Source organism: Strix uralensis, chromosome 20 (genome assembly GCF_047716275.1).
Source record: "Strix uralensis isolate ZFMK-TIS-50842 chromosome 20, bStrUra1, whole genome shotgun sequence".
NCBI classification, from domain to species: Eukaryota; Metazoa; Chordata; class Aves; order Strigiformes; family Strigidae; genus Strix; species Strix uralensis.
In genome coordinates, this window is record NC_133991.1 from 2335763 (window position 1) to 2360570 (window position 24808).

General features: G+C 47.4%; 1 protein-coding gene across 3 annotated transcripts in view; it reads left to right on the plus strand.

Moving 5' to 3' along the window:
- Nucleotides 1-2763: 2763 nt before the first annotated feature.
- CALN1 (calneuron 1) overlaps nt 2764-24808 on the plus strand; it is a 129843-nt gene continuing 107798 nt past the window's right edge. For 2 of the 3 annotated variants that reach the window (XR_012631678.1, XM_074890353.1), the window contains exons 1-2: nt 4694-4773; nt 17492-17616. Coding sequence is in view for 2 of the 3 variants with exons in the window: in XM_074890353.1 (XP_074746454.1) it covers nt 17499-17616 (118 nt within the window). In the remaining variant the exon portion in view is untranslated. Of the gene's footprint in view, nt 3065-4693; nt 4774-17491; nt 17617-24808 lie in introns of those variants that run through there. The other variant, XM_074890354.1, reaches the window with a different exon arrangement.

Below are 24808 nucleotides of genomic sequence, written 5' to 3' on the forward strand. Positions count from 1 at the left end.
TGAGCAAAACTATTTAATTTCAATAGAGGACTTTCTTATCTAAGGGACCTCTAAGTGTGACCCTACAGGCCTTACATCTAGATATCACAAGGGATATTTTTAAGACACCAGCCTCTTCTAAAACCATACACTGGCTTGCCCTGCCTCCCCTTGGACGCCGCATTTATTGCTGCCATATTAATCGCGTGCTCACCCGATGCTTCGGCCACCACTTTCCTCGGTCTCAAAAGAGGCACCTGAATAAAACAGAGACCTCACCGTGCCTACACGGCCATGGGTTTGCTGAGCATCTCCCTACGAGCTGGGTGGTACCCAAATGTAATCAGCCTGACTGGTGTACAACAGCTTGATAGCAAATTACATCAAGCGATAATCCACTTGTTATTAGAGTGACAGCTCAGCGCTGACAGTGACAACTATCACCGGTCCCCGACAGGCAGCCAGGCAGGTCTCTGACAACAACCTTCCCTGCCTCGCATAATTTTTCAGCGCGTTACTTTGTCACATTAGTATTATATTGTCTCTGGCCGTATCATTTTCAGGAGTGCAACGCGAATGTCACGGCGCTGATTTCCGAGGTAGCCCTCTCCTTCCGGAGAGCGCGCCCTCCCATCGCCGCCCCCCCGCCCCGGGGAGCTGCCGGCCCCGGGAGCTGCTCTGCTACATTTTCCTAAAAACAGCGGGTTTGACACAATCAGCTCCGTATTTTAACAAAGAAAAAGAGAAAAGGGCCACTGGCTGGTGTTATTTATGCGGACAGAAGTTTGGAGATATTCTGGATATATTTAGGTATTAATGAGAACTCGGTCCTTTAACAATTTTTAATAACAAATATATAAGCCTAATGGATTTTCCAGCTACTGTTTTCAGCCATGAAGGTTGGAACCTTTTTGGCTAATGTCTTCCAGAGCTGAAGGAAAGGAAATTAGCTAAAGGCAGGGAATAATGTTCTGCAAATGAGGGGCTTTGCCCCCACTTCACTCACATAAGCAGCCCAGATGAAGCTGAGGGAGTCACAGGTGAAAGTTGCCTTATGGATCAAGGAAAAAAGAAATTAAAAGGACACGAAGAGATGGATCTCAGTCTCTCCCTGATAAAGCAGTGTTTGGTCCCGTCATACACCTTCCACTGATGATGCTGAGGGCCATGTTGCTGGAACAGGAATCACCTTCTCGCTGGACACAGGAATGCCAGCAACTTAATAAAAATGGTAAAATTGCAGGATGTAGCAGGGCCTGCACAGCCCTGGTGGTTCATAAGGGACTTAGACCACGGCTAAATTCCTGCGTCTCCATCCAGGCCCAGGACCTGGTGAGCAGGCAGCGTGCGGGCCCTGGGCAAGGGGCAGCGGGATGCAGAAATCCCACCCTCGGGCAGGACAGCTGAGCTGGTGAAGCAAAAATTGTTTAGTATCAATAGAGATGGGATTTCTAGTTTGCATAGGGAGCAGAGAAAGCAAAAATCCCTCTGCCCATGGTTCCTGAGCTGGTGATCACAGTCCTTCTGATGGTAAAATCCCAGCATGACCCACAAGGCTGAAAGGAAGGAGACGAGAAGGATTTTACATCAGAAAAGTGCAACACAGGCAGGATGTGAATTAAACACCTTTGAGGCATAAAATTGACACTTATTCTGAAGGCTTTGTTCAATGCTTACACGATTGTGGGAGTGTTGCCGTAGATGCCGGGTGGCTCTCCAGGCTGTTTTCCGGATCCAACCGAGACAGTTTTAGTTGAGTGTTGGGTTCCCATTAGAGACTCTTCTGCAGTCAACTGCTTTCACAGTCAGAACATCTCTCCATGTATTTAGCCTAAATTGTCTTTAGCTAAATTTCACCCGCTGGAGGTACCCTGGTCCAGCTGTCCCCTGGTATGGCTTTTTTTTTTTGGTGGGTTTGCTGGTACTGGGCAGTGATCCAAAGAGCGTGTGCCTCTGGTGCATTCAGAAAGGGAACTGGAAAGACAGGTGAGCTCCGCCGAGCTCTGGTAACCCCCTGAAGATGCCTGCAGTAAGGAAAGGTGTCTCGGGCTGACCCACGGTGGTAGTTTTAGCTCAGCTGAGAAGCCCAAGGAGATGCTCAGCAAGCGGGGAGAAGTGCACTCCTTCAAGCACTTGCTCTTTCACTCTGGAGAAGTCAGGACCCCCCCCCTCGGAGCTGCCAGCATCCGTGATTTGTAGCTACCTGCTCTGCTCCTCTGCCCTCCTCAGCATCAAACAGAGGGTCAGGCTGGCTGGGCTGGGACACTGGGTTCAGGGAGAGGAACACCTTTATGCACAGAGGAGCCCAGGAGACATGGTTTCTTCTCCTCCATTCCTGTTTCTTGAAAACAGAACCGGCAGCTTACACCCCTCTTCATGCTAAAAAAAGAGACCTGGAGAGCATTCGAGGAGCCAACTTTCTAAGGGGCTCAGCCCCACATTAGGGATTCCTTTCAGGTCGGGGACTATTTGGGGTTGTGCTCTTTCCCAGTCGCCTCCGGGAGGGAGGAAAGACGGGCGGGGGGAGCCGGCGGAGGATGGAGCACCCGGAGACTGGCCCCTCTCCCCTGCGCGCAGCATCCCTCGGGGGTTTGGGGGGTGGGATGAGGGGGTGGCTGGCACCGAGGTGCCGGCGAGGAAGGGGTTAGCGGGGCCCTGCCGCAAGGTGGGCCGCGGCGGAGGGTGTTTCCCGGGCGGGCGCTGCGCCGCCGCCCTGGCCGGGGGCTGCCGGGGGGAGCGCGGCGCGGCGCGGCGGGGCCGGGGGCTGCGGGGCCATGGGGCGCTGAGCCGCAACGCGCTGCCGCGCCGCGCCGCCCCGCGCTCGCCATTGCCTCTTTTTATTTCTTTTTTTTTTTAATTATCATTAGTATTATTTTACTGGGTTTTGGTTTTTCTTTCTTTTTTTTTGTTTTTTTTTTTTTTTTTTTGCTCCGCCATCCTCACCGCCCAGATCTCTCTCTGCCTCCTCCCTCCATCCTCCTTTGAATAACTCGGCCAGGAGCGATCTGGAGGAGGAGGAGGGCGGGGGGGGGGGGGGGAAGAGGAGCTGAGCAAACCTGTGGCAGAGGAGCCGGCTGGTGGAGAGGTGAGTCGAGGAGGGGGTGAGACCCCGGCGAAGAATGGGGAGCACCGGCTGCCCCCCACCCGCGGAGGGGGGCAGCCGGTGCTCCCCGGGGGGACCGACCTGTTGACCGGAGCGGGGGCTGGTCCAGCCCTACCGACTTGCTTAGACGGGGCGGCGGCGGAGCGGTCCCCCGCGGGGTGCAGCGGGTCCGGGGGTGGCGGTGGAGTGTGTGTGTAGGGGGGGTGTCTGCGGGTGTGGATGCTCATCCCCTCCCCACTGACGGGAGCACTTGTTACCCCGTCCCCTCCGCGTGTGTGGTTTGTTCACGGGTGGGGTTTTTCCGCCCCCCCCCCCCCCCCCCTTCTTTGGCTGTGTGCGGTTGTGGGCGCACACACACACACACACACACACACACACACAGCGTGGTTGTGGAGAGGGGCACACAAGTTGCCATGGAGCGGCGTAACATCACTTCATCACTTTTACTGCCCAGAAAGCCTTTTTCTTAATTTCTGGGCCCTCTTCTCGTTCATACCGTGGATGATGTAATAAGCGCTCAGTATCTATGCAGTGTCCTGCTCTTGTGGAGTTAGATAAGAATGAAGATCCCAGAGCAGAGGGAGCATCCGCCATCTGTTTGAATAGATGGGGTCTTAATGAATCTGTCAAAATCAACAAATGTACACGACGGAGGAATCTGGCCCCAAACACCTCCTGATGCCGCTGTCAGCAACCAAAAGACTCCTAAAGAGAGTCCTGCCTGGTCGCCCAGATGCCTACTAATAGCTTTAATGTATTCAGCCCAGCCTCATTTTATTTCAGATATAATTTCAATCACCAGATTTAATACCTGATTTGCAGTGATTGCCTCCTGATTTACCCACTTGAGCAGCGAAAGGAATGCATTAAGGAAGGCTGAGCTGCCGTGCTTTGCTGGTGTCCTGAGTGTGAGCTGTTTCTCCTGTTACTCACCAGCAGCTCAGACCTTTTCCACCCACCAAGTTTTACTGTTTTCCATGTAGCAGCTGCATCCCTCTTAGCACACGCCGCGCCGTGTCGCGCTAATTCATTGGGCGCCTTGCAAGCTTGTCTCGGCTCTCGGTGGCTTTTGGAGTGTGTTGGAAGTCGTCGGGATGCAGATGAGCTCCGTCGGGAAATGATAGTGGGACGAGATCAGCTGTGGGAGCAGCCCGCTGAGGTCTGGCCGGGCTGTGGTTGCCTGTAACTCTGCCGGAGGAGAGGTGCGTGATCCTGTCTCGCTCGATGTACTTGCTGGACTACAAGAGGACCTCCTCATTGCCTGGGAAATCGAATTTCCCCATTGTTCAGCTGTAAAATAGCTGCACAAGGCCGTGATTGGCAAAGGACTGGATCACCCATGTTGCTTACATCACGTAGGCAGCTGCCACTGAAATGACACACTTGATTGAAGGCCAAAAGAACCATATACGTAACTGCCTGTGATTAAGCTCCATATGATGCCTCAGAGCAAGTAAAAACCCCTCCTTCATCTCATCTTGTTTGTAACGAGACAACCGTTGCAGGGATATCATTTGGGTCATGTTGTGGCTTTTGGGGGATATTTTTGCTTTGTTTTGGGTTTGGTTTTTTTTGCTTCTGGCTGTAAACTTCCATGACCTGCACCAATCTGCCGTTGCACCCTCGCGCGATGCCCCCTGAGAGCCTGGTGCTGTAGGTGTGCTGGTAGCTGGGAATACAAATTTTACCAGGTAAGAGCTCCCAATGCCATTTTTTAACAAGGAATATTCCAGCTGGCTTCTTTCGGGCTGGGAGAGGGTCTTTGCAGGCATCCTTTCCCCACTGGCATGCATGTGTGGTGGTGTGACTGTTTATTTCTGGGAAGGGTTTGATAGGGGAAGCTTCATCTTTTCAGTTTTTGGAGTCTTTGTGGATGCTTAACTGTTTCCTCAGAGTATGCACTGTACCGGTAGATAAACCCTCTCTGCACTGCACCTGTAGATAAATACTCTGCCCTGGCTCCAGTTGGTCTATCTCCGGGCAGAATCCTGATCAGGCGGTGAGGGATGGGGAGGGTGGTGGAGCCAGGCCAAACCCTGCACTGGGTGAAACTTTCAGGTAGCGTAAGGACCGCAGGGGTCTGCTGTGGGGAGGGCTCCATCCTGCAGGAGCTGGCTTCTGGTCCTGTGCTCTCTGGTGGTGTGTAGACCTCATCTGGTTCTCACAACATCTCCCCTTAACTTTACAGTGGGGCAGGATCAGGCTGGGGCCCGATCCTGCAAACTGACGGATTTCATCAGGGAACAAAAACACTTTGCAAGCGTCGCCCTGCTATTGAATCCCAGGGCAAAACTTGTCTTGCAAAAAGAAAAGAAAAAACCCCACTTACAGAGAAACAGTTTGCACAAATGCTAATTTAAACAAAATCTCCTTTTTCTGTCTTAGCTTCATGGGGAGACGGGGTCGTACCTCCTCTCTCCGTACTCACACACTCTCTGACTTCATTATCATGCAGTTTTTGTCCAATCATAACGTGCTTGAGGACTATGCTGATGCAGCTTATTCCTACCATATCATGATATATGGGTATATATAAATATAGATGGATATATAAACAACATTTTTGTGGCCACTTGTCCAGGCTTTCCTTCAACAGACTAAATCCCAGCCCGGTCTTGGTACGTTTAAATGGCTGGTCCCATGCATCTCACACAGCCTCCAGAAAGCCTTCCCCTGTAAGTTACAATGCAATGCAAGTAATTTTATTTTTCTTTAAATGACCTAATTTCTAAGCAAAATCATTGCTTGACCAGTAGCGAGATGGTAGTACTACGCATGTTTTATCTTCCAGAATTGTTGTAAACTGAAGAAAATACCCACTGAGAAACTATTTGTATTAGAAATACCAGCAAACATCATTTTAGTCGATTTGTGCACATATAACTTTATTGATTCAGCATGAAATATGGCAGGCAATCTATTAGGAGATGTAAAATGAAACAGCCAGAGCCCTTTTAGAATATTTTGGGAATGTCGAATGGGTCTGAGAGTGTTCATTTTAGCCAGGTGGCTTGCTAAGGTAAACTGAAATTATTTTTTATGAGTCTGTAAACAATACCAAGTCAGTTTTATTCAGTTTTTATACAGTCCACAGCTAAAGATATATTAGTTAGCTCAGCTGTTAACTGGGTGAACTGATACATATGGAGAAGCTTTGCAAGACTGGGTAGGCTTTAATTGTATTTTTAACCTGTGAATGTGGTTAGTGTTAAAAGTGTAAGCAAGAAACTAAAGTAAATACTGGGTATTATGCAATAGTACTTGGGCTATCACGAAAAGAGGGCAATAGAAACAAACTGTTTTATAGGTCTGCTTTTAATTAAATGCAGTCTACTTTGATAAAAGCACTAAAATGTGAAAATGTTTCTCAGAATAAAGACATTAAGCAGTGGTAATTAAAGCCACAGTGTGGATTTAGTCTGTTCAACCTGAAGTCATGGGCAGGACATGGAAAATGTATAGAAATTCAGTGGGTGGTTCTAAAACTGCCCTCTCATTCCTTGAACTTAATATCTGCTTGTGGAGGCTTACTGGGCATAATTGTATGTACATTTTTACAGCATGATAAAACCTTAAGCGTCTGCACTGCATACTCTCATTAGGTCTCTTCATAGCTGAAGCTTTCAGGCAGCATATATCTCCCTTTTTCATACATTATCGAGCCATTTAACCCGGATGGAGGTTTCAGATCCATGCTGTTCATTGCCTGTAGCCATACCCCGCTGTGCTGGCATCCCAGCAGCTTCGGTGGCTACCTCCCAGGGTGCAGGCGTTGCAAAGTGGGGTGCTGAGGCACGGCGGCTGCTGTGTTTGTCTCTGAACCCCCAGCAGTGAACCGATGCCCAGCAGTGCTGGGGAGAGCTGGTGGAGGTGTTGGTTTGGGGCTCTCTGAGTCATCCCTTTTCCTTACCCTTCCTGCATTTCCATCATCATGTGTGTTTACTGAAGTTCATCCCCGTGGTATCTGCAGAAGGGTTTTGGATATTTATAAATGCAGAAAGGGTCAAAATCTGGCTGCTTCACCTTTTAAATAGGGCACAAGCAGATACTGGGTTTGCCTGTGGTCACTTAGTGTCCTGGAGGATGCACGCGGGGGGTGACACAGGTGACAGCGCGGTGGTCACGAGTGCGTAGAGAGAGCATCTGTGTGCAAATACTTTCCTTGGGATCTTTGTATCCTTGATGCCGGCACATTAAACAATGACGTGAGCAAGCCCGAGAAGCTGGAAGCTTGTTCAGTGGCGGGAACGGCTGCCACTGATACCTTGCACAAATTCCAGTTTGGCTTAATTCCTTCCTAACCTAAATTCTCTTTGCGCTTGCGTTCGCTTCCTGCCGGGGGCCTGATTCTGCAAAGAGGTCAGTAGGGCAGAACCTCAGTGAACTTAATGAGTTGCAGTGAGCTTCTGCCTGCACCGGGATTGATCCACTTTAATGAGGTTTTCTTCATTCTCCTCTATTTGCAGGACCTTAGCTGTTTGCATAGATACGATCAGTTTGAAGGGTTACCCAATCCTGAAAAGCCTTAGGCAAACAGCTAAGTAAATAGCCTGTTGGCTTGGATGAGCACTGCTGATGCTTGCAACCTGTCCCAGTGAAGTTAACTGGAGTTTTGCCATCGCCTCCCATGATCGCTGTGGGCCTCCCACCCGGCCCTGAGGGAAGTGTGCCTCATGGGCATGCATGTGAAGACCCGGACATACTCGTGCTGCTAATTGGCAAGCTTCTCAAAGGGTTTGAGGACATATCTAGAGGCTACCAAGGATGTCACAGTAATGTGTTCTTTGAGATATATTTATGTATTCATCCTTGATCTTAGGTACTCTGCTCTGACCCCTTTTAAAAACTGTGGTTTAAGAAAAAGGCCCTCGCTACACTGTTTTTTTCTGCATATTGTTGACCTCTGCCAGGGCAGTGATTTCCCCATGGAGAGCTGTCGGCACATCAACTATTATGCAAATGAGATTCCAAATAGTTGATCATCCCTGTCAGGTATTAAGGTTGGGAGCAGCCAGCCCAAGAGCAAATCCCAGGAAAAACAAGAAAATGAAGTCTCCATAACTGTTTTCAATTATTCTGTCTCACTGGTTCTCCTTATGTTTCAAGAAGAAACATGCAAATCTCTCTGGGTCTAGCTTGTTTACAGAGTGCTCATGGGTTTAAAATACAGCCAGCATCAGATTTCTGTTGTACATTTCCTTCAAATAAATACTGAAATAAAAATAAGGATGCTGTAATTTGTGCCACCCCAAGAGCTAAATACTGTGCTCCAGCAGGAAATGACCATTTTGGTTTATTGGAACAGCTTTACTATAATCTCCCAAAGACCGGTAGCTCGCAAAGAAAGAAGTGCAGACTTTCTCAAGGCAGCTCAGCTCTCTCTGATAGGATCTGGTTTCTCGTGAATTAAGGTCTTGGACAACGAGGCGCTCCAGCATGTGCTCAGATCCCTCTGAGTCCAAGGAATGCTTCAGTACTTTGCAGCATCAGAACTCCAGGGCTTACCCCTTGGAGGAGGTCCATTCCTGACGAGCGCTGGGCACGTATAGAGGTCATTGCAGGTTTGAGATCTACCTCTATACTCTTCCCATAAGCAGCTAAATAGTGCAGAGGTTGGTGTTAAACAGCTGCTCTGGGTGGACAGTGCACCGTTTGATGGACGCCCTGGCCGCCATCTGCAGAAGTGCTGCAAGTTCCGTGTGCCCAAAGGCAGCTGGTAATTCCAGTTTTCTGCATGAAGTGGCGCCTGAGCACAACAGTCTCTGAACTCTTTCTCACCATAGCCTGTTCCTGGCCTAATAGCAGTTAATAATAACCAGGCTGGTGGCTCTGGAAACTTTCTGTTGGGGCAGGTCTTCCTTTGAGTCAGTTGACCATCTCCCACCAAGAAACTGGGATCCTCTTTTTAAGTCTGGATCTTCTCTTAAAGCTGGGCCGTAGTAAGTGTATGGACACTTTCCCGAGGAAACGAATAGTCCTGAATGTCTGCAGTGGGGAAGTGCTTGGAGCGTATCTTGGTTTGAATCGTACACTCTGATCCACCTCAATTTATAAGAAAATTATTCAGTGTTATGGTTACCCTCACCTCTTTAATTACCTTTTGGCTCATTTGTATATGTTGATGGCTCCAGTCCTCACAGCTCCTAGGGAACTTTCTGTAGGAACCATCAGCTATTGCTTTTAAAAAATAACCCTCACCAGAAGTCCAAAAGCCTCCTTTAAAGAAGAGGCCTAGCATAAGTCATATTTATTGGGAGTAATTAATTGTCCTGTTAAAAAACCTAAATGTTTTGGCATTTCATTAATAATACATAATCAACCAACAGTCTATTTGTAGTGTGTTACTTTGTTAAATCTGCTGTAAGAATTGTCATTATTGATATATTTCATGTTTATAATTACTCATCTGTGACGCACTCAGTCTGTTATGAATAATCCATTGTATATTGTTTTCTTAAATAGGATGCTTGCTCAGTGTGCTGGGGGTGCCAGGAATTGCTGCTAATAATGTCTTCGTGTCTGATTTATGCCTGTGAAGGCAACTGGACATGAGTAAATGAACAGAAGCATGCCCAGAAAACTGTCCTGGAGACACTCTCAATAAGGCAAAGACTCAACCGTTGTGAGTGGAGGAGAAAACAGTTAAACAGAGCAGGGAAACCTGTTAGAAATGCGTTATGGGGGGCTGAAGATGCACAAGTGACATTTCCTCGCTGTTTTGACATTCTCTTCATCTCAGCTAAAAGCTCTGCAATACTTTTACTGCCAACACGGACCTTGGTACCCTATGCCATCAGTTAGTTCTGTGTTATCTTCTTGTGTTCTTCCACTCGGAAAAAAAAGCACTCAGTATTCCAGAGAAAGGGAAATCTGGTATTTTGACTGTTGAGGGGTTAGTGTAATGGTCTGAGCAGATGTGGATGATGGTACAAAGCCCGCTTGCACCGCTGACCTGCGATGTATGCTCAGCTAAACGTGCTCAGTGTTGACTTTGTCTGTACCCCCATCTCCTGAGCGCTGGGGAAGCCGATTGCGGGGAGCAGGGGAGGGCTGGAGGAGCCCCCGCTGCATGCTGGCAAGGAGGAGTCCCTGGAGGTAGGCACAGGGTGGTCACTGCTCCCCTTTGGGAGTATTAACCGGACAGTTTTGGCAAGGAAAAATGAAATTAGGGTGAGGTGGAAGGTGCCTGGGACAGCACCGAGGGAGCTGGCAGGTCTGTCAGCTGCACGTGTTCTCATCTCGGCACCGATGCTGCTCAGCCCCTCAGGGTGTCTTCACCATGGCATGGTTTTTAAGGCCCAGGAGGAGTGTCAGAACACCTAATCTGGAAAACAATATATCACAAGCCATTAGATTTCACCCCGTTAACTCCAATACCAGTCTTAGTAGCTTGTGCTTGGCTAAAATGTGTCTTCCAGCAAGGCGTTTGGTCTTGTCCAGGAGACAGCAATGTGTCACTTGTTCTGGCAGTTTGTTCCGGTGGTTAATCACCTTTGCCATTAAAAACTCTCACTTAATTTCCAATTTGCATGTTTATAGCCTTCAGCTTCCCACCACAGAAGCCCTTCGCCTTGAGATTTTAGAGCTTTTTAGTAGTCTGCATTGTTTTCCTCTCATAAACTCTTACAATGTCCTCAAACAGCCCTTTCTTGGAAGCCCCTGGATGATGCCTGCCATGGGTCCTGCTGTCTTGTAGAGGAGCTACAGTTACTAGAGGGGGAAGTGCAGAACGTTCAGAGATCTTTGGTGTGTTGTTGACATTTATTTTACTTTTCATTATCACTCAGAAGCTTTCAAAAACACCTGTGGTTTATATGAAGATGGAATTTTTTTTACTAATCCTGGCTAAATTCAACCCCTGCAGCCAGAGACTGGGGCAGCAGTAGCAGAAAGTGGCTCAGTGGCAGAAATTGGGAGAGGTCAGCAAAAAAGCTTGGGATTGCTGGCTGCAAAAGGTGAGGATGAGTTTGGGGGCTAAGAGGAGCTTGGGTGAATGGGTGAAATGCTGGTGAGTTGATTATGATTGTTCTTTAATTATGCAGGTTTAAGCCTGTTTGGGAATGGAAAGGGGTCTTTATCCCCTTAGTGTGTGATGTGCTTGCCCTGGAGATACAGAGCTATCGAGTCATTGCAGTCTTCTCCTGCAGTTTAAACTGAGGATCAGCCTAGGCCATAGTTAAAAAATAACAAACCACAACTATGGTTTAAAACTGTCCCACTGTGTTCTCACATGTTCAGCTTTCAGAAAGAAATGTATGTATTTTATACTTGACCTGGCATCCACAGCTCTTCCTTTTTGCCATGCAGAATTCAAAGGCAGCTGTGAAGCATCAGTTGTTTAGTGATGTGATGTCCTTTGAAGTGACCTTCCTCTTCTTTTTAATTTCAAATTTTCTGGAGAAGGTGGGGAAAAAACCAGCACAAACCCATGTGAAACTCCTATTGCTTTGTAGTCCCTGAACCTGGAAGTTTGTCGCTCGTGAAGTGCCTCTGTGGCACTACATCCATTAGGCTTGTCACTCAGACCTTCTTTTCTGTATTTCAGAGGACTCTTTTTTCCAGTTACATCCTTGAATGTTGAAAATGGTCTAAGGTTTGTCAAGTCATTTTACTCACTGATCACCATGGGGAACTTTATTGCTTGCATCCCAACCCAGTATCTACCAGTAAGGAGATCTCCATTTTCTTGGTCATTGTCTGAAATAGGGGAATATTTTCTTAGGCTTATGCCAATAAATAATCACATCACGAATGCCAGGTGTGATAAGGACGAGGGCACATGTGGGTATGGAGGGTCAGGGCTGAAAGTGGTCCTGGGGGCCAGTTTTAGTCTGTACCTGTACCACCACCATGTGTGTGCGCTGTGGATTAAGGTCTCGTGTTTGCAGTCCATACATCCATGTAAAAGGTATGAAATCAATCTGAATGGATTAATTTGCTGAAAATATCATGTGTGTAAATGCTGCATCTAGCTTCTGATAAGTTGCCCTCGTCCCAGAAAGTGGGAGCACTCCTGTTTTCCAGAAGTAAAAGAAAAACCCTTTCAGAGGAAGCTTTAGGGCTCACTTGCACTCACAGCCCGATGACTTTGCATTACAGTCTGAGGAAATTTGGCTTTCAAAAACGGTCCGGTGTGTTTACTGCTCTGTGCAGGCTGCAGCAGCGGACTGGTAGCAAGGAGGCTCTTGTCTTTCTCTTCCTGCAATAGATCTGTTTATATATTGCCCAAATGTGCCTTTCCATGTGTTTTGGGGAATTTGGCTTTATTGGTATCAATAGTCAGAAAATACAAACTTTCCACCTGGGAGGATCAATTTTAGGGCTTTTTTTTAGGGCTTCCTATGCACCAGACCTTATTTTTCTCCATCCCAAGCGCCCTTCCAAGACCCACTTGTATTGATTTGTAGCTACAGAAAAAGCCATATGCCTGAGCACTCTTTCATTCCTGTGACTCTTTACGTACCTGAACTGAGACTGATTAAACAAGACTTCTGCATTTTATTGCAGCAGATTAAATCCTCACACCTCATTACAGAGCTCTCGATCTGCTCCCCTTCTCTGCATCCTCAGAGCTCCTCCCAATGCCAAAATGAGGCTCTTCGGGCCCTTCAGACTTTCCTTTGGTAGCTTGGGCTCATATTGCATGTGCGGTGCCAAGTTTTTGCACAAAATAAATTAAAAAAAAATAATCTTTAAAGCTATTGTTAGCAACAGTGAATGCAGGTGATAAGGGACAAAGTGACCTAGTGCTCTTCCTAGCAGCAGGATTTTGCTAAAGCCACGTGTCTGCAACAAAACTCTTGACTTGTCTTCCCTTAACTATACTGGCTACAAACACAGACAAGGGGATTTAGTCCCGCTCAGTCGCTCCCATGCCAGAGAGCACGGGTTAACCACCACCATCAGCTGTTGCTGCCTCCTTGGGAGAGAGGGAAGGGACTGGTGCATGGGCAGCAAGGGAAGGAAAATGTACCGGGATAGCAATGAAGACTTTGGAAATTTGGTTGTGTCCCCTGACTGATGTGTTGTGCCCAGATCATGGAGGATTAAATAGCCCAGGAATTTCCCAGGTGATACTCAGAGGTCTGTTGGCTATGCTTTTGCCTTTGGATCCAGCTAGATGCTACAGAGCCTACCTGAAAAGACAATGGCAATCATTCAGCTCTGGGAAAAATGAGATAATTTTTTTGGAAGTCATGGCGCTTATTTGCCTTACATGTTACAGTGTTGCTCTGCCCATGGAGAAGCATCTTTAACACCGTTACTTCATTTGATGAATTTTTAAAGGGTTTTAGAGGGAGCTGGGGGACTTTACAGTTACTGTTCCAGTTTCCCTGCCATCTGGTTGCTTCATGGATTTTCTATGTATTCCTGTATTTTTTTTTAGCCCGGTTTCCTAAGAAAATGAAACTTACGCTGTTGTACTGCACGTGCGTCCTTGTCCGCCCATGTATGTGTGTTTTCCCATAGTATCAGCTTGAACCTTCTGCTCAACCTCAGTCAGATTTGTGGGAGAGACGGAGACCTCAGTTTTACCATTTTCCCATGTTTCCCCACCAGCACTGCTTCTGCCTGGTCTGTTTGACACCCATGGGGCAGTAGCTGCGGGGCTGCTCTGACATCTGTTTGTCCAGGTGGCATACAACCTGCTGGGCAGCAGCCCAGGATCCACCAAATTACAGATGAATAGAGAAGGCAAATACACGGTCCTGGCCAGGCATAACACCCAGGCAGTGCAAATGATGTTGTGTGTTATGTGCCTGAGGCTGTAAAACCAGGATCAACTCCTGGGCATCATTTTGTGCTGCACATAGGAGAGAGGTTAGGAAGAACTCTTTTCCAAATTGGTAACCACCAAGGGATATCCAAGGTCAATACAAATTGGTCCTGATTCAATCTCGTTGACTGATACTTAAGCTAAACCTTCCAGTTTAACAGTCGTGTGGATTTTCAATTGGGTCTGAAAGCCTTTTTAAAAAACATATCACAAGAGCTGGTGAAGAATGCAAACCAGAGTGAGCGTAGACATGTGAGCATCGTGTAACTGCCTTTTTTTCCTGACGGCAAATTGCTTACGAACATCTTATAAATTTCACAAATGTGGTTGTGTTGAAAGGAAAGAGCGAGGCTGGCAGTGCTGCTGCCGGGCGTTACGGGGGATGTAACCTGCTGGTGAGCTTGGCGCAGAGACTGAAACCTTGGCAAGGTACCATGGTAACATTTCCATACACATGTTTATGGGTTCTTTGAGGGCTTTTTGGTTAAATGTCAATGTTTTCATGATATTATTCAAGGAGATTTCATTGCTCTAAAATCCCACTATGCCTTTGAAAACTGCTTTCAGTTTGCAAGTGGCTCAGTGGAAAATGTGTCTGTCTTGACTGCTTGGAGATGGAGAGCAAAGCTCACTGCTTAGCTGCCTGCTCGGAGGCTTGTTGTACAGCTCTGTAAAATGGGGAAGAGCCGGGGCATCTTCCTGGCTTCCATCCAGAGGAGGTGAGTGCACATTGCTGCAAATCGAACATGTTGAAGAGATAGGAAGCTGTCAGCACCCTGCACTCCGGCACCAGCATCTGCTGCTGACCGAGTGCCCGGGAGGGGCATCACCATGGTGTGGGATGGATCCTGTCAACACCGGTTCACTTATGGTTTGAGTTTACCCAGGGTCTCAGCTGACGCTGGAAGGAGCAGCCATAGGCAAGCTTGAGATTACCGTGTTTCTAACACGGACATTCTGGCTAAATTCAAAACGAGCCTGGACCAATCTGCTGTGCTAGGACAGACCTCTTGCTCCCAGACAGGCATCGGGAGCCTACGTATTTCCATTAATCATTGTATGTGTTTCAACATAGGGTGCTTTGCAAAATGTGGTGCATTGCTTTAGGAACTCTCCCACAACCCACACTTTGCAATGCCCCTTTTTGACATTTTTTCCCGCCATGCAGGCTCGGTTTGACAGCAGGCTGCCGTCTGCAGGCTGCTGAGTGCTCCTGAAGCGTGGCTGCACATCCTTGTTTGGACATCTGGTGCTGGAGCTGCTGCTGGTCCAGTTTTGAGCATCTCTTGTTAAAACTGGAGGCAGGCTGAGAGCTGCTGAATTCCAGCAGCTCTGCAGGGTTTCTGTTGAATAATATTGCAATTTTTAAAAAAATAATATACCTAGGCAGTAGAATTTAATCCAGGATTTCTCAGTCTAGGATATCATGGGTCCCCCCCAGTACTAAAATGCAGTACAGGATCGCAGGTGGGAGCTGATTCTAAGCTCTTCAGCCCTCAGGGGAGATGCGTTGTCATTTTTTTTTTAGTGGTTGTAGAAGCAAAGGTGCAGAAAATTATTTCCGAAATGCTTTAGTGCACCTAAATCCATGGCTTGCAGCTATTCTGACCTTGGGTGAGCTCAGGGAATGCGAGGGGCTGAGCTCCCTTTGCCCAGGGGCCAGGGCAGGTGGGTGCTGGCATCAGTCCTCAGCCCCATGGGCTCCTCACAAGCCGCATTTGCAGTGCAAGCTCATCCAAAGCTCCGCCTGGGCTGCTGCAGGTGTTAAATTTAAATCTCTTTAATTTGATAGGGTTTTGAAAATCAGTGTAATTGCTTTTACATTGCACGTGTGATTATCGAGAGAAAACATGGATCGATCGCTGCCTGAATACTTTGTGGTGGGCCTGGCAGCTAATGAAGATGGTGCAAAGGGCTGGAAGTGTCTCTCCAGCCCTGGTTGTCAGGACCTAGAGCAGTACCAAAGCTGGTGTCGCCTGTGTGTCTCCCTGTGGGTAGGTAAAATTCCCATCTTAGTGCAGAGCAATATGTCAGAGTGAGCAATATATCAGAATGAAATACATTAATTGGCAAGTGCTGGGAAATTACAGATATGCTTAATGAAAAAGAAAACCTTGTTTACGGTTTCTAATGTGCTGCTGAAGAAACTGGCTCCCAAATAAAAATACTTAAAATTACGATTAGGATTTATTTACATAATTACTGCAAGAGAAATTCTAGGTACGTGCTAAGCAGTGCAAGAGAAACCTCATGGCTTTTCTTCTTTGCTTTCCTGGGTCTCGAGTTTAGTTTGCTCTTGGTGAGTCTATTAAAGCTTTTACTAACTCAGTGAGGCAAGAAGGCATTTGTTACAAAATTAATGCATTGATATGTATATATATATTTATTTTATTGACTGTGGTAAGAACATATGGCTGAGTAAGAGCCAGATCATCCTTGTAATTGTAGTGTTGGCTGGAGAACTATTCAGTAGGTGGCACTTATTTCTTTATGGCAAAGCAAGCTGATGTCCTGGCATGGCTGTAGTGAGAATGCCCTTGGAGTTTGTTTCCAAGGGCTGTGTCCCCCACTGGTGTGAGTGAGATCTGCCAAAGTTGCCATATAAATTTATATTAATGGTCCGTTCCAAACCGTACTGCCCAGCGTGTCCTGGCCACCTTCCAGCCCCTGCGGAGACCCTGGGCCAGATCCTCTGCTGATGTCTGGGTGGCTCTGTTGACTCTGCTGATTTATATCTGCTGGAAATGTACAGTATAAAATGCAATAGGCCCATGATGGGGCTGCACTGATTGAAACCAGCCAAGGGTATGACAAATCTTCCTCTTAATATTTCAATTGACTTTGGCAAACTCGCTTCTTTCTTGTGTATCCTAAATCAATGTGTAAGTGCTGCTGACAGTAATTTCCACTTTTGTCTGTGCAGATGGCTGCCCTTCACTAGGCTGCGGTGTTTATACCTGCTAAGTTTGCAAACACTTTTCTGCTACAGCCTCCCATTGAGCAGTATTTTTCCGTAGCTGTCATATTTGTGAGATGAAAATGTTCTTTGTTGGGCCCTGCTTGAATGTGAATTTTCTTCTTTCAGCGAGGGCCACTGAGCCTGGAGCGGAGGCACTGGTGTGACACGCGTCTCGCTCAGCATGGGTGTTCTGGGCAGTGGGGGTTGAACCATCTTAGGGATCTGGGTGCTCCAGAGCAGGGTCTGAGAGCTGGTGTCCAGACTCTTGCATGGCTTTGACAGTCGTGCTGCTGGATCCTATGACTTTTTAATTGCATGTCAATGTAGACCACTACGCACTATATAATTATTATCAAATAGCAAATCTCTAGGCTGAAAGCTGTAGTATGAGAGCTAGAGACTCATACTTTCCTGAGGCAGCGCTGTTCTGTCTCTGCCAACTTGTTCGGCATAAAGAAGAAGCTGCTGCTTTTTGTTTATTTGTTTAGGTCCTGTCTTAGACAGTAAATAAAATCTGCAATCCATCAGTCATGCACCCAACTTCAGTGCGCATTCCCTGGTGTAGGATGCTTTGGTCCAGCTACTCTTTCAAGGCAGGCTATTGTACTATTCAGATAAAACAAAGACAAATAATTAAACTAAGCCTTTGTCTTCCCTTTTCTCTTGTGCCCAGGGAGAAGATGCCATTCCACCATGTAACAGCTGGCTTGTTGTACAAGGGCAACTACCTGAACCGCTCGCTCTCCGCTGGCAGTGACAGTGAACAGCTAGCAAATATCTCCGTGGAGGAACTGGATGGTGAGCAACGTCCTTGTGGTTTTCCAAAGGGGCTGGGAATGGGAAAAGACTTGTTTTCACCTTCTCTGCAGTGTTTCCGTGCAGTAACTGGAGGTATGCTCCCCATGAAACAAGGATCAAAACGCAGGTCAGAAGTGAGATGGCTCAGCAGATCAGAGACAAAGAAAAGGTCCCTGACCAAAGTTATGTTGAGAGCTGTAGACTGATTTTAGCCTCAGATTTTATCCTTCTGCCTAGAAATAAGGCAGCTTTTTGAAAGAGTAAGGCTGCTTTTTATGGGCAAAACTTGGCAAGAGCAAAAGTTAGGCTAATATCTTTTTATAAAGATGTCTTTAGCCTTTCCTGGGAACCTGCAGAGCTGAATCTGTCTTCCTAGAAAATCTTCTCATTTGCCTTGTGGCCTTTCAAAAGTGTAGTTTCTCTCTGTGTCTCAATATAACAAGATGCATGAAGGTGGCTTGTGGTTTAAGAAGCTGAAAAGAGCTTTAAAGTTCCCTTTTCCAGGTCAGTGATTTGGAGCACAGATCAGCCTCAGGCTGGCAGAGGCTACCAGGAAGGTTGTCTACATCTGCTGCCTGTAGAATCCCATAATTTTCTCCCTAGAAGCTGGTTGCTGCTAATCCCTTCTGCCCTGCAGATGGGATGTGAGGCCAGGTAGACTCACAGTCTGGTTCCTGGTGGGAAGGTCTCTTTCGTAGGCAATTTGTGGCTTACCAGGGTCATTTCTAAGCAAAAGTTAATATTTTGGACAGCTGGTCTTTGAGGGCTGTGGAACAAATTGAAGCTCTTGGTTTGCTTCCCAGTGGACATTTGGTACAAGCCATGATCATAATCAATGGTCTTGATGGAGAACTTGATGAGGAAATGAGCAAGGGAATGGTGCAAAGTGGAAATGGTCCTTCCAGGACAGGTTGGAGGCATTTTGGCAAAACAGAAGGCCAACATTTCTGCCCACCCTCCCCCTTTTCACCTGTGCTTTGGTAAATCAGACTAGTTTTCAAGCCTTTTCAACTTCGGAGCCTTTGGATTTGGTTTTGTGAGATTTACATTAACTTATCTTAAGTACAAACAGCGTTTGCTGAGTATTTGTAACTGCTTCTCCTCTTCCTAATGAGTATGTGTTGAACACAGTCCAGGTGAGAGATGCAACATGAGAAACCACTTTCAGTGCAGCTTAGCTAAGACCCCAGGAACACAAGGACTGCAGAGGCATCTTCTGGGCTCTTCTCCTGAGTTACAGAAGCTTCGCTTAAAGATTTGACTTGGTGAGCAGACCTGAACTGGCTTAGCTTCTGTGCATCCTATAGACGACAGATTATGTTGCAAGGTGAAGCGTGGCTGTTGTCCCTGTTCAGGATAACAGGGGTTGGCTGAGCAGACACGAGGATGTTGGATGAGGTCTTGCAGTTCATTTCAAATGCAGAGAACAAGGGTTTTTCTGCTATGTCTAACCTGATTAGAGCACATCTGCTGAAATTGCCTTTGAAATTTGCAGACTGGTGTCAAGAGCTGATTCAAGTGGCCTCAGAGCTGCAACCCACTGTCGGGGCCACCCTGTTGCATGAGGGAAACTTGTCCTTGATTTGCTCCCCTGCTTTCTGCATGGAAATGGTCTGTGGCTGGACATGGGAAGGAAGCCCAGTCTCATTAGTCTCATTTCCATCCTTCCCGTGTCTCCCTGCTGTCAGCCCGAGCCACGTTGGGTGATCTGCAAGCTTTCCAAGCCCTCTTGGCTCTGCTTTCCCACCAGCGGCTCCGGGGTGGGGGCAGCAGCTGCGGGAGGCAGCGGAGCACAGCCCCACGGCCAGACCCGCCTTCCCCAGGGAGAAACCAGCACTCGAGAGGCTGTGGATCATCTCCGTTAATTAACGGCAAATGAAGTGAATTAGGTGTAGAGGAGCCGTCTTTTGAGAAGGCAGCAGCCGAGTCGCTGCTAATGCGAGCGCTGCATCCATTTAATGTGGTCGGTGCCCCATTATAACTGTGCCATTGAATTGGAGAGCAGCAGAGTACATTCATCTCTGTTCACAAAGAGTATCCCCCTCGTTCTTCAGAAGAATGGTTAGAGATCTTTAACTAATCATCCATTTATTCTGTGGCTGTTAAGCACAGGCTTCTTGTTAGAATTTAGTTATATTTTTTTTTGACAGCCTTTTGCTTTACAAACACCTATTTTCGAGGGCTTTGTGTCTTTGCCATGAAGATATGCCCCACTTCTTAACCTAGCAGAGAAAAGCTCAACCTCAGGCCATTTTTTTCCACCTGCAAACACAGAAGTGGTACCGAATTGATTTGATTCGTGTCCGCTAAAGCCAGAGCAGCATAAGAAGCTGGAGATACTTTTCTATGTGCCAGCCTGGCCACTGGAAATTTTATGTAATACTAGGGCAGCAGTCACTATCTTACTGTGTTTTGTCACTAATACTAGATCAGTGCCCGGGTGTGCTGCTGGTGATTGGTGAAGGTACCACTGTTCACTGCCCAAACCCAAAACAGAAATAGTCTTTCTGCCTTTAATCATAAACTATCTCAGGGTAACAAAATGTTCCTCCTTGAGAAGTTAATGTCAGTGTATGGGAGCTTTGTGGATATATCAAGCTGTGATAACTCGATGCCAATAACATATTTGCATTTAATCTTACAGGCTGGGAAAGAGATGCCAAATTCTTCTTGGTTTCTTTTTCAATGAGATTTTGGTCCTGAGGGAGTTCCAGCCTATTGAGAAATTCCAGTCACACATATTAAATTATTATTGAAGCTGGCGAAGTCGATGGGAATTTTCTATAATGCTCCTCTGCGCTCACAGCTTCAACAAGTGCCTTATCTGTCAGGTTTTTGCCAGCGGATTTTTTTTTTTTTTCTTTTTTCACGGTTAGCATTGCATGTCTCAATGCCGTTCACTTTGGGAACGATTCCTGCAAGTGTGGGCTCTGGGATGCTGCAGGGCGAAGGCACTGCGCAGCCTGGCTGAAACGCAGCGTGTCTGCCCCTGCACGTCCCTGCAGCGAGTACCGACAAACACTCTGGGTTTGCAGCACGCAGGTGGTGGCTGAAGGATAATATGGAGATCAGGAAATGAAAAATATCGCTGACTTCAAGTAACATAAGGGGGAGGGAGTCTAGGTTTTTGGATGAACGCGCGCCATTCAGAGCGGCGTGCTTAGGGTGCTGCTCTGTCTCTTCTCCAACTGGTTATTTTTCTCCTATGAAAACTTTTCCGACTTGCATCAGCCATCTGTCGACTTTAACTCCGCACTGTTTTTTTCCATCCTGCCTTAAATACTATGCTGGCAGCAAAGAAAGAGCCTGGAGAGATAACAGGTCACTCTGCTGATGGCTTGTCTATTCCTAGCAGTGGTGTTTGCTATTTGTGGTTCTGTAGTAGCGTGAAGGTTTTTAGAAGCTGTCACCATCACAAAAGGAATTAACTTGCAGAAAGCTATATTAGGCGATACTTAACTTTGTAACATCCAGTAACTGTTGAAGTTGAAAGTGGCAGGCCATCCATAACCTGTCTCTTAGGGACCATGAAGTACGGTGGGATCTCAGATGGATGTTATTGCCATATGCTTCTTGGTTTCTATGTATGAGATTATAAATTAAGGTTGGGGGGAAGTTTTACATATAGATTTTCTGGCTATTGTTGGTTGACATAAAATTGTGGCACAGTTTGTGCATACTCTGTGGTTTCCACATCCCTTTTAAAACCAGCTTCTGTTTTCACATTACAAACCGCTAGGAGTATTTTTAATAAAAAATGGTGGATGGAAATCATCATGTCAAGCTTGAGTCATCCACCTCCATAGGCACTATCTAAAGGGTATTGTCAGGAGGTAAAAACATTTCCATAGTAGGAATCTGACAAATATCACCTGAAGGGAGGCACATGCATTATAAGTAGGCTTTGCAAAAAGTATCTCTGAAATACGTGGTAGTCAGTGACTTGCAGAGAAAACTCAGATGTGAACCACAGCAGCTATTTGTCCAGAAAGACATCATGATAAATCCTTACCTGACCCAGATTCCTTTAAAATCAGCAGTGCCCATGCAGGAGGAAATGTTGCTGCATGGCAGCAGGACAGCTATTGGCATCTGGTGCCTTAGACTACGTAGCTCCTGCCCCAGGTGGGGTCTGTGGTATCTACAAGGCTTTCTCTAGGCTGGGAGATTTTTTTTTCTCTTTGTGGTGTAGGCATCAACCTGGCCGGCTTGATGCAGTCCTTAAGGTTGAGATCCAGAGTGGAAATGCCAGTGCATGGTTTTGCCTGCCTGAAGTGGAGATGTCAGCAGAGTGACACATGAAATGGGGGAAAAGCTGCTGGTGGTGTTTGGGGTGCACCAGACTTCAAGGCAGGAATTTGGGGACTTCCCTCACCAGAGGACTTTTCTGTTGTTGTAGATTATACACCACGTTGCAGGACGTGCTTTACCTGGTTTCTGCTTCTTCCCAGCAACTTCCCTTCTGTCACTTGCAGAAGCTCTTAACTGGGTTGCTCTTTCCTGGACTCCTGCGTAAAAGTCAACCACGAGCAGCTTCAGTGTATACTGGGAATCAGCTCTTGAAATAATTTAAAGGGCATGGTTAAATGATGCTCAGTATAGATTTTAAATTAACAATTGTCCCCTGCAGGCAATGCCAAGTGGCTGAAGGTGTGTTGGGGCTGCAGCCAGTTCTGGAGTCCCAGCAGCACGGTGAGGTGGTCAGTTGTGGGGCTGGTGGCACGCTGGGTCCCTGCTGGGGGGGACATCAGGTAAAATAGTCCCACATCACAAACACAGCCATGCCATCGTAGCCCTGCCTCTGAAAATAAGACCAAAATCAGGGGTGTTTACCCTCTTGTGCATGTCTGATATGATTGATCGTCCTCGGATGCTGTAAGTCCTGGGAAAGGAGGGACCGTGATGCCGCAGAGTGCTGTCACCATGCAGTCTCGTTGAGGGGTTGTTATTTAGCAGAAACCTTGTGAGCCATGAGGACTGTGACTGATCCAGATCCTAGTTCACTCTTGTGTTATCAGAAAGGCTTGATAAACAGTCCCGTGCTTGCTGAAGAGTCAGGGCTGCTGCGCGACTCCTCGTATCTCTCTCCAGGTGTTGATTTTTCTACGGGTCTGCTTGTTTGCTAGCAGAGATTTTAATCCTGCTGATGGGCGCAGAAGGTAAAGGGACAGGCAGATTACCTCCAGCCTCAAGAGCCAGCTGGCTGCGTGGTGTCAGTGGCTGAGACTGATTATCTTTCGTGTCCCAGGTGAGATCAAACGGTGTTTTGGAGAAGCAATGTGCTTGAGGAGGGAAACCCAGGGGGGAGAGGCATTAGTCACTTGACTGACTCATGTAGCAGCAACAGGCTGAGTCTGCTCCGCTTGGCTTTTTGTCCATGGGAAGAAAAAAACACTTGGAAAAGTGGAAAGAGAAACAAAGAAGAAAGAGCATCCTGTTGAAAAGATATTCTCCTGGGATAGGAGACATAGCAAGGGGGACCGTGCACTGGGCTGTGACCACACCAGCATGTTCTGCGCGTGGATTTGTCCATGCTTCCGTGTAAGCACTGCAAGCAGACTGTTAATTAAGTGGATGAAGCTGTATAAAGCTCATTTTCTCTTCTGCAGAGTTCTTTTTAAAGCCGGGTTTATCCACAGTGTCTCTGCTGTGAGTGATCATGGCTAGAAATGGAGTAATTTATGTCTTATATTGAGCTTTAATAGTGTTTCGTGTCTCTGAATATAAAACTGCGGCATCACTAGGCAGATTCTTCTGTGGACAGAAGCAGCTTTATCTCTCACTTCTGCTGAGCTCCTTCTACTAATTTTCCAGTTACGTATTTTAATTACACTGTGGGTTTCCTTGGGACTTGGTAGTTTCAGGTATGAAGCAGCCTCCATTTAAAAGTTGTAAAAACTGGCGCAGCATTAATATTGTGCAGAGTATTATTTTATTGCAAGGTGCACATTTGCTCCAGACGGTGCATGTCCAGTGGAGGAGTGGAGTTGCTGATGTGCTACCTGTCCCGGGCTACGTGCTGGCTGTCACTGTTTAACTCCAGCCAGCAGCTGACCCCCACAGAGCCACTCACTCACTGCCCCTGGTGGGGCGGGGGAGCGAATCGGAAGGGTAAAGGTGAGAAAACGCATGGGTTGAGATAAAGACAGTTTAATGGGTAAAGCAAAAGCCGCGTGCACAGGCAAAGCAAACCAAGGTTTTCGCTCCCCACTTCCCATGGGCAGGCAGGTGCTCAGCCATCCCCAGGACAGCGGGGCTCCCTCACGCCTAACGGTGACTTGGGCAGACAAACGCCATCGCTCCAAACGTCCCCCCTTCCTCCTTCCTCAGCTTTCCATGCCGAGCGTGACGCCCTACGGCCTGGGATATCCCTTTGGGCAGTTGGGGTCAGCTGTCCCGGCTGTGTCCCCTCCCGACTCCTTGTGCACCCCCAGCCCCTCGCGGGTGGGGTGGGGTGAGAGGCAGGAAAGGCCTTGGCTCTGTGTAAGCCCTGCTCAGCGATAACTAAAACATCCCTCTGTTACCAACACTGCTTCCAGCACAAATCCAAACCATAACCCCAGACCAGCTACTGTGAAGGAAATTAACTCTACCCCAGCCAAAACCAGCACACTGGCTTAACCCCGCTGAGGTTCAAGGGAATTCACCAAGGGAGACATTTAGAGTTATAATTCACTGTGGTCTGCCCCAGCCTCATTAGTAGTCTCCAGATTCCATAAAAGATTGACAGGTTGACTGGAGCAGCCGGCAGACGCGAGGCCCCTGCCCCGCTGCAGTGCATCTGGAAGGGCTTAGTTCCCCGGTGCTGGCTTTGGGAAGCTTTCCCCCGCCTGGCACAGAGCAGCAGTGAGGTCCTGTGTGCCACAGTCAAACAGACATCTGTCTACCCAGCCCCAGATCACCAACCTTTCACTCTTGACCTCCAGAAAAGCTTTTTTTTTTGCTGGAATTAGTAGCACTTCCCACCCCAAACAGGCAATGATAGTGTTTGGACACCCGCAGCAGCTGGGCACAGGGAGGTCTGGCTCCTCTGGGTTTCACCAGAGAGGAAGATCATGTCTTGAGCTGCTGCACTGCCTTAGGGACGATTGAGGCTTGAAGAACAGCCCTGGGTTTTCTCCAAAACTGGAGGTCCTCAGCAGGAAGGTGGCAGAAAGCTATGGACTGGAGGAAAAACTCCAGAACAGCAAGT